The 13,484-nt window shown below is 30.9% G+C and overlaps 1 protein-coding gene across 1 annotated transcript; it reads right to left on the bottom strand.

The window, feature by feature from the left end:
• Positions 1–3,803: 3,803 nt before the first annotated feature.
• On the bottom strand, positions 3,804–11,988 carry LOC100795410 (DCN1-like protein 2). The gene is made up of 11 exons (XM_003531433.5): positions 11,817–11,988; positions 11,413–11,474; positions 10,553–10,689; positions 9,032–9,090; positions 7,988–8,011; positions 7,273–7,355; positions 7,124–7,188; positions 6,936–6,985; positions 5,496–5,597; positions 5,290–5,349; positions 3,804–4,375 (listed from the first exon to the last, which is right to left on the bottom strand). The coding sequence occupies exons 1-11, from the start codon at positions 11,817–11,819 to the stop codon at positions 4,241–4,243; spliced, it is 780 nt and encodes a 259-aa protein (XP_003531481.1). The 5' UTR covers positions 11,820–11,988; the 3' UTR covers positions 3,804–4,240.
• Between the last annotated feature and the right edge of the window lie 1,496 nt (positions 11,989–13,484).

Raw genomic sequence — 13,484 nt, 5'->3', positions numbered from 1 at the left:
CCCTAGAGTGTGGGAGAGGGGGGCACACGCCGTATTAGTGGGTAGAGGTGGTCATTTTGTTTTTTTTATTCTGTTTTATTTCATCATTTAATAAATATATGTGGTGTGGCGCCATGGGATAGTTTGAGTAGGGATGTCAATCTAGTTGAGATTTTCTATTCTTTCTTGATGCTTTTCACTTCAGCCTTTTTTTTAAAAAAATGTCAATTTCTTGAGTCAAATGCATTTTATTTATTGTAAATAACCTTAAATATGAATTAATAATTCTAATTTAAAATACACTTTACATTTATATTTAATGATATGTTATGAAATTTGTTAATAAGTTTCATATTTCATGTAACTATCAACATATATAGTCAAATAATTAAGTTTGATATAAATTGAGCATATGTTTGCTTACATGACTGACATGACAAAATTAAACTCCTAATATTCGCTATTTAAGTCTTATGTGTTTAGCTCAATTGTTCTTTTCTTTTCTTTTACGACAAATCAGGTCAATTGGTTAAATGGTGAGATATTAATTATGAATGTGTAAATTTGATTTCTTTTATTGTTTAGTCATTTTTCCATTCTATTTTCCCTCTTCCAAGAGGCTTGGTATGATTTTCTTAAAATAATTTCTTTTATAATCTTGCTAATCAAGGTCGTCCTCATATCTTGTAATTGTAACATAAGTGAACAGGAGGCTCAATTTAAGACCTTATCCATAGAATTCTAAGAAATGTTCAGAAATTTTTGTGTTAAGACTTAAGATTGAATCAACAAAGTTGATTTAATTTGCAAATTATATTTTACAAGAATTATGCGTAAATTTTATGACTCATATTGTTCACAAATATGTTGATAAATCATCAATGTTTATTCCTAATGAATAGTCTCACTTAATTCCCTAACAAAAATTTCCATTTTATCAAACATCATCCAAAGGGGGAAGGAGTTACTCTCAATTAGCACGTTTTTCTTATAATGGATACACATTTCATTTTTAATACAAACTAATTGAACAAATTAAATTAATTTCAAATTATCAAATACAATTGAATTGGTTTTAAGAATTAATCTTAATCATATATTTTAAAATGTGTGTTTTTTATTTGAATATTAGAACTATAAAATGAGCCTAAAAGTTGGGATTAGTATTCTAATATATAACCAATGAAATTTTTATTTTTTTTTGTAAATTTTAATATCCAACCATGTTTTAAACGAGATTGAATCTGAAAATCTAGTTACAAGATCTTTCAATCACTTTTTTTTTTTGTTTTTTTACAGGCAAAAGTGAAGTATGTTTATCAAACTAGCTGGATCACAAGGAATGTCCAACTAGAAGAACAAAATCAATGTATAAATAAATATGAAACAGAATATCAGGACACAATAATTTAGTAAATGGAAATTAATGAGGCAGAGGAGGACCCGTTACCAGACGACTCTATTTTTCAAATTTTTTGTTAGTTACCGAAAGACTTTGCATCATTACAAAATTAACAATCAAATCATATTTTTTTCTCTCAACCTTATTCAATTCAGGCTACTCAGTACTGTTAACAGCACCCTAAATATTTATATATTTCAAGCGGTATGCAGCTTGGTGGCATAGTGCACGCACAGGTGGGGTTTGGCTGAGTTGTTTGGGTAGGTGGAAGTGTGTGTGGGTGCGGATGGAGTTGTAGAGGTGACTTTGCACCAGTGCGGTGGTAGTTTGACCTTGGTAGAAGGGGTCACGCACGCAGATCTAGTGTCAAGAGCAGCACCCGATGTTGTTGGGTTGGGGGCACAGGAAAGGTGAAGGGGCAAGGGGAGGGTTTGCCTTGGCACTCAAATTTGTAAGGTCAATAGCAAACAGGGTAAGGGCAAATATTAACTCCCTTAACTCAATGGCATTTTTTGGGCCAATATGCTATCATATCCTCTTTTCTTTAGTATTGTATTCAACATTCTAGTATTATTTTTATGCCTCAGGTGACCTCCTAAGTTCATGCCATGAAGTAAATGTTCATATCCTGTAATCTAACTTTAAATATTTAATTCTTGATTAGAAGTTCATTATAGTCGTGACAAAAATTAAGTCATTATATAAAATATCACGTAATACCAACAATATTTTTTTAAGATCGTTATATAGACATCCCCTTGTGGAAATCACCCTCTCAACATTCTTGTTCTCTCTATCTTGCGACGATCTCATTCTCTGTCTTGCAACATTCTCCCTTTTTACCTTGTGACGCTCTCAATTTGTCTCGCTCAATGCAGTGATTTCAAGTTCCTAATCTATCGAGTCAAGTCTCCTATATCTCTCTCTGACGCAAATTGGACTTAATCGTGTGGTTTAATGCCTTCTACACGACATTTGAATTTGAGTGTGACCTTTTGGTTACTTTTGTAATTTTATTTTCAGATTTGAGTTATATTACGAGTTTAAAAATGGTGTGATTTTGAACACATGAGTCTAATCTTTTTCTTCTCCAACGTTCATAACCCTTTTTACCATGAGCAAACTTCCAATTATCAGAACACTTGAAAATGATGTGATTTTAAACACTTAATTTAAGCTTTATAATAATAAAAACAAATTTTCAATTTGAGAAACTAAAAATGTGATAGTCTTTTTGAGATTGTACATAGCCACAACTTGCATACCAAAACTGTCTAAGCTCAAATTCCCAGAAAAAAGAAAACACTCGAAAAAGCATCCAACTCCCAACTAAGTACAAATCATTAAAAAAAAAAAAATATATATATATATATATATATATATATATATATATATATGAGAATGTTACTCTTAGATTTAATTTGATCATTTAATTTTTTTAAAGGCTTAAATATCTTTGTTATCCTTATAATTCAACATTTTTTTATTAACATCCTTACAAAAATAAATTTTTTCTTTTAGTTCTTATAATTGTATTTGTTTTGTTTTTAGTCATTAAAGCACTTTAATTCACTGCTCAAAATATTTTTTTTATTGTTAAAAGTGTTATCTAATATACTTTAAGGATAAAAAATAAAATAAACACATTTTATAAAAATTAATATGAAAAGAAAAAATTATAGCAACAAAAATTATATTTAATCATTTTTAAATCTATTCAATTTAATCCTTCATCTAAACTGAAATAACGATATTTAAAAATCACACTTTATGAACGTAAAATTATCACTAAGTAATTTTAATTCATCACAAAATATACATTTTCTAAAAAACAAATTATTTTAAAAAACAAAAAATCAAATTGAATTAAAAAAAGACCAAATTAAATCTTAATAATAAAATTAAAGACCAAAACTAATTTAATCAATTCTAATATCGATCCTAGCTGGTGTACAGTAGCATTAACACCAAAAAATTTAAAATAAAAAATTGTTGAACCTTTTATTTTTCAAATTTTAATTTAAGAATATTATCATAATTTATCATTTAACTTAAAAAATCCATATATATAAGAAAATCATTGAAAAAAGACACGTGAAAAAAAATTGATTAAACGATAAAATATGATAATATCCTTAAATTATATATATATATATATATATATATATATATATATATATATATATATATATATATCCGAAATTTCATGATAATAAATGAAAAAGAAAAAAAGAAGGAAAAAAAACTAACCTCGCACATTGTCCCTTGATGACTTGTACTAATATTTTCAGAATTCTCCAAATTTTAAGATGACAAATTTTTAAATATCCAAATAAACAACATACCATATTGTAGGAGCATATAGAACCGATATGCAAGGTATTGCTTCTAAATAGTTCCAAAGGAAAACAGACCCACAACATAGTTATTTTTTCCCCTTCTCTATTTCATGAATGTTTTAATAACTTGGTGCCACATATTATACAAGATGAAACTAGACCAGAAACAAGGACAGCCAATCACAATCACGTAAGTCTCTTATCTTCTATCAAGACATCGTTCAAGAATTAATTATTAAATTAAAAAGAGACCAGAAACTATAACACCGTGGAATTAGTAGGCTCCCATTACTAATTCCACAATACTTCCCAAGGAAATTCATATGCCATATCAACAATCTCACAAATGATGCTACTACTTGTCAGTAAGAATGAGTTTGCTCTAGCAGCCATGTCCCCTTTGAATTTAGACCGAATCCCACTTAATAACAAAGAGGAGTTCAATCACAGAATAGCACAACTCATCACAAGAGACTCCATCAAATTCTCTTAAATAACAATTTATTGAGATTTGAATGCATCATCGTTTTAGACTAGAATCATTGATCAGATCATTTTGGATTATGCCATTCTCGTTGAGATACTCCACAAATTCATCAATAAGATATGGCCAAGCACCTTCGGCATCATAATCAGATAAATTTGAGCCAACAGTCTGCAAACAGCATGACAAATATTAGTGGTTTTTGTGTTACTTCATAAAGCCAAACAACATACTATCATAAAAATATCATTAAAAGATTCACCAGCATTGTCATTTGAAAAAACAGTACAAGCAAACCGGAGTTCTTCTCAATCTATAGGTGGGTGACCAGAAAATGAAGTTGACGGTTTACATCTCACATGGCTTAATATAATCTCAATAGATGCCCTAAAGCCCTTTATATTTTGGCTATTTTCTTAGGGTTGGGGGTAGTAGGTAAAAACACTTCCAGTACTATTGAAAGCATATTTCCCAATATCCAGCTGATCGGGTACTAAAAGAAAAAACTAACATTTCACATTCAATATCTTTCCATTTTTCCAAGAATTGAAGTAAAACCAAGGAACAATGAAAGAAAAATATTTCTTTTACATCACACTTTTAAGCGTGGATATATTACAACAGCAACCATCAATGTAAAATGTGATCATGTTGATCAGGGTTTCAATTGAAAAGTTAGGGGTCTTGAGAATTTTTTTATTGTCATTTCAAGAGTTTAACCTTTATAATATTTGCATGGGAATATTCATATTCCAGTTAATTTCATGTTTGGCTCATGCCACTTTATACCCAAAACATAGAGAGGTTATAATCCTAAAATAAATCCCCAGCAGTCAAGATAGAAAGAAGACCTTAATGATTTAAAATGACATAGCTTGGATACTATAACTAGCCACCAAGTGCAAGATGATCATACGCAAACAAAATGAGAAAAACAGAATAAAAGACAGATGGCCAGAGATCAAGCATAGATATAGATATATTCATGCAACAATAAATCCCTATCAAGACAGGAAGTGTTCATTCACATTATGAGGGCACCATTGACTATGTTTACTGTAAGGATTAATAGTTTATTATTTTACCTTTGCAAACTCCAAAAGCTGAGACCATGTGTCCCTAGATATTGCTTTGTTATGCCGAGCCTGAGTATGTAGTATCAAAATTATCAATTTAAGTAAAACGATCGAGTATTAGCAGATCCCACAGAGAGCCATCCTAATAAGAAAGCTTCACAACATAACTTGAGAAAGTTAAAAAGGTGTATATGAATAATAATCAAGTATATTACCTGCAAGAACTGGCACCAATGATCAACCAGCGGCCACTGCTTCTCAGCAAATAATAATTGCCACATACCAATAGCAGTATCCAATGCAAGAGATTTTTGACCCTGCAAAAGGTAACTTGAAAATTACTGTTGCATACACATTCAAAATGAAAGAATCAAAACAGTACTGAAATCGACAGTGAATTTATACTCGACCCTAGATGCTCAAGGCAGTCATAGATCTCACAATTGCTAACGTATACCAAAACACACTAGCATCAAATCATTCATTGGAGGCAAGTAAATCATTTGCATCCTACTTTGATGTTCCTTCCTTTCAAGAGTAAGAACATTAACCCCTTTAGCATCCGATATTTCCAATATGTTGCACCATTATGCAGAGAACTTTATCATAAAGCAATTAGTAGTCAATGAAATACAAACCCCATGATCCTAAGACAGACTTTTAAAGTCATTAATATAGTCTTGTCAGCATAAGATAGACTCTTGAACATATATATTTTCAGTTACTTAAACTTTGAAATTTCATAAATACTAGATACAGTAAGTGGGTCCACCAAAAGAACGAAATGCAAAGCCATTAATCATAAATAATAATAACAAATACATCAATATGTTATTTTAATTTTTGAAAACTGGTGAAGAACATGAAGCAACCCTAGCATAATAATTGCAAAGCCATCAGTAGTATTGAATATTCTGCATACAACTAGAATGAATATAACCAATAACCATCACCAGACATTGAAAATGAACAATGTTTAAAAATTAAATTCAAAATTAGTCCTTATATTTGATATATAAAAAATAAAAAAAAATTGGTCCCAACATTAAGAACACCTCTACAATTTGGTTCTTACATGAAAAAGATGTTTACAAATCAGTCCCTACTTTTCCAAAATTATAACAGCAAGGCTGATTTGTAACTGGTTTTTTATGAAGGATTAAAATTAAAAAAAAAAGTATATAGGTGCAGGGACCAAATTTTTTAATTAACCAAAAAACACATATGCAAGAAGCATGCAGGGGTAGCCTAGCAATCAAATATTGCACAGCATCTTGAACCTCGGGAAGCAAGAAAGAAGAAATTGGATTTGACTACATAAGAGAGATCTCAAGCCCTGTTTCAAACTTTCAATGTCATTCAACATACTGCATTGTTGAAAATCTAGACCAAAAAATTCCAAACTAAAGGAACATAAAAAATCAATTTTTAAGAATAACTCAGAAGTAATCAATTAATCAAATTTGTTATCATTTGACTCAGTTTCCCAAGATATTCCCTGTTCCATCACAGTATGAACTAGTAGATTGTATTATGTCCAAATGCATTATTTAAATTAGGTCATGGCCTTAGTTTATCACTTACAGCCATGCAAAATAGTTGAGCACTTAAGCTACATTAGAGAGGAGCAGAGGAAATAAGACAAGGATGCATACCTTCTCTTTTGCCCAGCCAAAAGCAAAATTATATATCTCACGGAATTTCTCTGGACAATCAAAAACAATGAATATATTTCAGGGAGCTTATCAAAATATTGCTGGAGATAATTTATAGTGACAAGTGAATTATAAATTGTATGACTAAAACTAGTTTTGATCTGTAATCTAAATACTGTTGCCCATACGTTCATCTTTCAGCTCAGAGCGCATATAAGGTATCTTTTCACGGAACTTTTCCAGAGAATCAATCCTGCAACAATTATATAAGGTTTTCAACTGAGACTTAATCATTATAGAAAGAAAAATCATTTCAAAATTACAAAAAAATACACACCCCAAAGATTGTAGACCTTCAATAAACTCCTTCTTGGAAAATTCACACATGGTGCCAGCCTTCATGTGCCATGAAAGAACTAACTGCAAAAATTCCAATATTCCCAGTTACCTAAAGCATTCCCTTGTCATCTAAATAAACTCATTGTGCAGCTGAGTTCACACTAACAGTAGGAAGTGTAAACAGATGAAAATTTTATGCTCAACAACTATTCATTTAAAATTGCAAACTCTTCATTTACAAATATTGCATATTTCGTCGTACAGGAACCAATCATCACCCACTTACACAAATAAGTCAGAGCATTATTGTTCTTTATTTTATTTCCTTAAACAGAATCTTATCTTGCTATGGTTAATATTTGTCAGAAATCATAAATTTAGAGCTTTTACACTAAGGAAATGACTGACTGATGGTGAAATGTAGACATGTCGGTGACATCTATTATAACTTATTATCCATGTATATCTAACTCTGATGAAAGGAAAAGCACCCTCAAATAACCATAATTACTACCAACTAAAGTTAGTTAGCAGCACCTGTATCTTTAGTTTTCACATTTAATAGGTGTTTGTAACTTATGTAATCATTGTTTAAATAGCAGTTTTTTAAAGTATAACCTTACACATAAGATCATATTAATGAAGGAAAGAATAAATAACCCAGCAATTATGCATGATTCAGAATTGAAATATTGTTTAAAACATATCCGTACCATTACTATATCTTGAGGATCCACCTGCAAAGGAAAAGAAGAATCAAGCATCAATTACTCTTCGAACAAAAATTATCTTCACCTTATGAATGAATTAAAACTCAAGAACACTGAATAGATAGATAAGATACTTAAATATCAGAATTCCATATGGGTATCAAGACCTATGAAACTGAGATGTACTAACCAACATAAACATGATACAGGAAATGAGTATCACATCTGAGATATATATATATATGACACATTCATTTTCACATGGTGATAACCAACCTTCATTTTTCTTGTATTCAGATTTGACTCTTATTCTTCTTGGAAGAATTCGGCAATTATTGTTAAATTGATGAAAAGAGATGAAATAAAGTGGAACTAAATGGAATACTACTAAGTTTTATTATTTGAATTATTTAAAATAAGATGAAACATCTAGAAATACATTTGATTCCATTCCATTCAAAAGAATCAAAACTTCTCCTTTACTTCTTCCTAATCACAGCCCAAAATGACACTCCTAGGCATTCCCAAATCCCTTTAGTAGTTTACATTTTCAATCACCCTTAATCACATACTAATCTATTCCTATTGTGTTCCTTCCATCTTTTTAACATTAAACTTGTATCTTAGGTAATTAGGTTTTCAACTACATGTCCCAATGTCTCAATTTATCTTAGCCAAAGCTATACTCCAAGAATAAATAAAGTTCATCTGTTAGGTGTTATGCCTAAGAACCCAAGGTATGAACTCTATGTTTTCTTCTTCTTTTCTCTTTATCTCCACTACTCTCATTTATTCTGAAGAACAGTAATAAACCTTTCCCAGTTTCCCCTAATTGGATGCCTTAAAATAATCCAATTCCAAAATTCCTAAAGCATTTGATAGCAATTCAGCTCAAATTCCAAACAAAATCTCCGGAATTAGTGCTTGCAACTTGCAAGTACTGTTCACATCTTTACAACAGACTCTGTGATTACATACAGGTGAATAAATGTAAACTATAAAGATAAATGAATCAAGAAATTTTAATTTGCATTCAGAAACAGTAACCTGGATATCATTGCAAAGGAGAGTGATACCATCTGCCAAAATCATATCAACATATGCATCTGTATAGAAATTAGTGCAATAAAGGATTAGCAGACAGGCATAATGTACATATATTTGATAAATGATAGCCACTAATCAACAGGTATTATTGAATAACTTAGAAATAAACAACTAGTAATGTTCATATATGCTGCATCTCAGCCAAAATAAAAATGTCCTTGATTAACTTTTTTAATGTAAAAGCTTACATGCAAAAGTTATTGGATCTCATATCCAACATACCTTATTCTCATACAAAGGAACAACTACATTGGATCTCATCAAGGGTCAACCCTTAGCCCCTACCTTTTTACCTTAATTCTGGATGTCCTCACGGAACAAATCCAAGAGATAGCGCCGAGATGCATGCTTTTTGCAGATGACATAGTCCTCCTTGGAGAGTCGAGGGAGGAGTTGAATGAGAGGTTGGAAACTTGGAGACGAGCTCTAGAAACACATGGCTTTCGCCTAAGCAGAAGCAAATCGGAGTATATGGAATGTAAGTTCAACAAAAGAAGGAGGGTTTCTAACTCAGAGGTGAAAATAGGAGACCATATTATCCCTCAAGTCACACGGTTTAAATATCTTGGGTCTGTAATACAGGATGATGGGGAAATTGAAGGGGATGTGAATCATCGCATTCAAGCAGGATGGATGAAATGGAGAAAAGCATCGGGGGTGTTATGTGATGCAAAGGTACCGATCAAGCTAAAGGGAAAGTTTTATCAGACTGCGGTAAGACCGGCGATTTTGTACGGAACAGAATGTTGGGCGGTCAAGAGCCAACATGAGAATAAAGTAGGTGTAGCGGAGATGAGGATGTTGCGGTGGATGTGTGGTAAGATCGACAGGATAAAATTAGAAACGAAGCTATTAGAGAGAGGGTTGGAGTAGCGCCTATTGTAGAGAAGATGGTGGAAAATAGACTTAGGTGGTTTGGGCATGTAGAGAGAAGACCGGTAAACTCTGTAGTGAGGAGAGTAGACCAGATGGAGAGAAGACAAACAATTCGAGACAGAGGAAGACCCAAAAAGACTATAAGAGAGGTTATCAAAAAGGATCTCGAAATTAATGGTTTGGATCGAAGTATGGTACTTGATAGAACATTATGGCGGAAGTTGATCCATGTAGCCGACCCCACCTAGTGGGATAAGGCGTTGTTGTTGTTGTTGTTGTTGATACTCTATCTTAGAATGCTTCCAAGTTTAATTGACAAGCGCAGTAATTAATTTTAAATAGGGATGAAACACCCATGCTCACTCAAAATAACAATAAATTGCGTAGACAAATTTACTTCTTATTCACCAGGGTGAAACCTCAAGGGATAGAAAAATTATGCCATAGTTGATAAGCATTTTACACATATGATACTGTTTTTTTTTTATTTATTTTTCATGTTTCCACACCAATTGGTTGTTGTGCGGATCAGACTATTTTAAAAGCTATCAGTGTCTCAATTTTATTTTCACCTTTATTGCTAACCTTTATATCTATTGTATAGCTCCTCCAAGTGCCTAGAATCAGTAAATGTTTTAAGCTGGGGTTGGCTGTAAAAGAAATCAAATGCTCCTTCAAGATGCCAATCACTAGCCTTCAGAGCCTGCAGGGCTAGTTTCTCGCTGAAAATACAAACATTGTTTTCAAATATGTCAGAAGTTAAAGATGCAATTGACTTGCATGATATAAATTCAAAAAAATTTACCCACAAAAAAAATATTCAGCTGAAGTAACCGACAAAGTACATGAACCAGACTAAAATACATTAAGTATCAACAAGGTATCTGAAGCAAATCATAATCATAATTGATGTAGAAAATATAACCCTTCCAAGAATGATCACACACTCGTCTGTCAATATCAGACAAACTAATCAATCCAAGGAACATCAAAAAAATTCAGATCAAAAACAGAAAATCACAGAGGCTTTCGATCCGAGGTTGAATACAAAGATCCCAACTCTCTCCCCCCACCCCAAACCCATCCAAATTCAACACACAATACACACTAACTGAATATCTTTTGTAATTAGTAATATAATTCGTAATATATATAATATAATATAATATATAATAAAAGTAAAATTCAGAGATTCAAATGCAATGGACAAACCATCACATGCACCCAAAGGACATGTGAAATCAAATTAAGCATAGTTTCTAATTGTGGAAAGCAACCGCAACTGAGGCTGCAATATTGAGGTTTTGGAGGTCTCCTCAACCATATTATAACCACAACTGCAGTCACATTTGCCCTCAATTATATACTATTTCAAAAACCGCAGCGCAATCACAATTTAAAACCTTCAAATGAAGCAACTAAATCATAGGCAACTATGAAATCACCTGGCTCCAGTTATTGTTATGAACTGCTGGAGTTTGTCACGATGACCTCTTCCCAATTTGTGCTGTAGCTCAAACCAGAACAATTAATTAGCATATATTATCATAGCCCATATCATAATAAACAGCATAAATACACCAAGAACAAATCATTTAATTTAATATATCTCAGTTTGAGTATCTCATCAATTATTACAACATCCAAGTCGTTAAATTCAAAAAAGAAAAAAAAAACATTCAAACCGATTAAAAGGGAGTTTCAAAAGTTACGATGGCAGAAAATTAATTCTACATGAATAAAAAATAAATAAAGCAAAGATTGAGAATTGCGAAACTGTGTAGTAAAAAATTGAGCCACAGATAAATAAATAAAAAAATGAAATCGGAAGCGAAGGGAAAACACTTACCATTGCGGAAGGTGGAGAAAGCCCTAAAACGTGAAGATCTAAGAGTTAGAGAGAAAGGAAATTAGGGTTTTTGGTGGAATTGAAATTTGGTTCCGAATGGGATTGAGAGCTGACGGATGCGAAAGGTGTGAGTTTTGGTTTTGGCTCACTCGGAAGTGGACCCTACTTACCACGAGAAGGGAGAAAATAATATATAGCTTGGGTTTTATTTTATTTTTAGGAAAAAATAACTTCTATCTTTTATTTTGATTTTGCCTATGGTTTTTTTCCTTAAATTTGGGTATTTTTGTTTTCGATTCCAAAATTAGATTTACTTTTTTTAGTCCTTGAATATCGGAAAAAAAATTCCCTCTTAACTGATTTTGGCAGCTTTTATCCGTAACTTTAACAATTTTTTCTATCGCAAAATAAATTATTAAAATATTTTTTAAAATTGAGGGACTAAAATATAAATTTAAATTTAAATTTAAAAGATCAAAAATAAAAAGGACCTAAATTTGACATTCTATTTCTAATACTCTATATATCACTATATATGATTTAAAATTTATTAAAAATCATAACAATTGATAGGTTTTAAATATAAATCAAGAGAGAATCATGGATGTTGTTACTATGAGTGAAATTGAGAGTTTCAACGTAATAAGTGGAAAGCCAAACTTTCATTTCTCCGTACGAATATAATGAACAACGAAAGTTATCCAAAAATAGAAGGACTCTCACTTTAATTAAACTCTAAAAATGACATAAAATACATTGAAAGTTTATATCATGACTTTTATATGTTTTCAAAACTATCATTTATCTTGTAACATGATATAAATTGGTGTGGCCTAACCAATGCCAATAAAAATAACTTCTACATGCATCTTAGAAAATCAAAAATCAATTATATTGCATGCATATTCAATTAAATTATGTTAAGCATAGAATATCTTTCCTTCCATAATCAAATATAGTATTAAAAACGTAATTGAATAACCTTTTTTCTAATACACAACACATGTGTCAAAATCATCTTCTTGCATGGACATATTCGAATATGCATTTTGGCATTATTTATTTCCTTTTTTATAACTGAATATCGATGTATAATCATAAAAGTGACAAAAAAGAGTTTTTGTTCTAAAAAAAAGAAAAATACATGAGTAAAATTAAATTTATAAAAATACTTTATTTTATTTTTTATTAAATCACTTTAATTCAAAATTTTCATTCTTTTATTTTTATACCTCTATCATCTCTACCAAACAACTTTATTTTTTATTTTCTTTCATCCTTTTTATTCATCACAATTTTATTCATTTTCATTCAAAACAACCAAACACATGTATATGAGAGTGTTACTAATATTTCTCAATATATATATATATAGCCCATCTAATTCTCTGTTCCCTAACTCTCTAACTTTGTGGAAAGATATAAACATTAAAAATTTGTATCAAATTAATTTAATTTTAATTAAAAAAATATATTGAGTACTATTGAAAATGATAAATTATATTAACATTATTAACATTTAATTTAATTACTTTAAAAAAGGTAACTTGTATTTATAATTAATAAAAAATTGTAAAAACAAGTTAATTATGATTTTGTTGTAGTTCAGTCGTGCATCTAACATGGGGTGAGGAAAAGGAGGGGTGAAGTATTTGAATAGAGGGAGAA

This window comes from Glycine max, chromosome 8, assembly GCF_000004515.6.
Source record: "Glycine max cultivar Williams 82 chromosome 8, Glycine_max_v4.0, whole genome shotgun sequence".
Taxonomy (NCBI): domain Eukaryota; kingdom Viridiplantae; phylum Streptophyta; class Magnoliopsida; order Fabales; family Fabaceae; genus Glycine; species Glycine max.
Note: the sequence above shows the minus strand (reverse complement) of the source record. Positions and strands in the feature narration are given on the sequence as shown.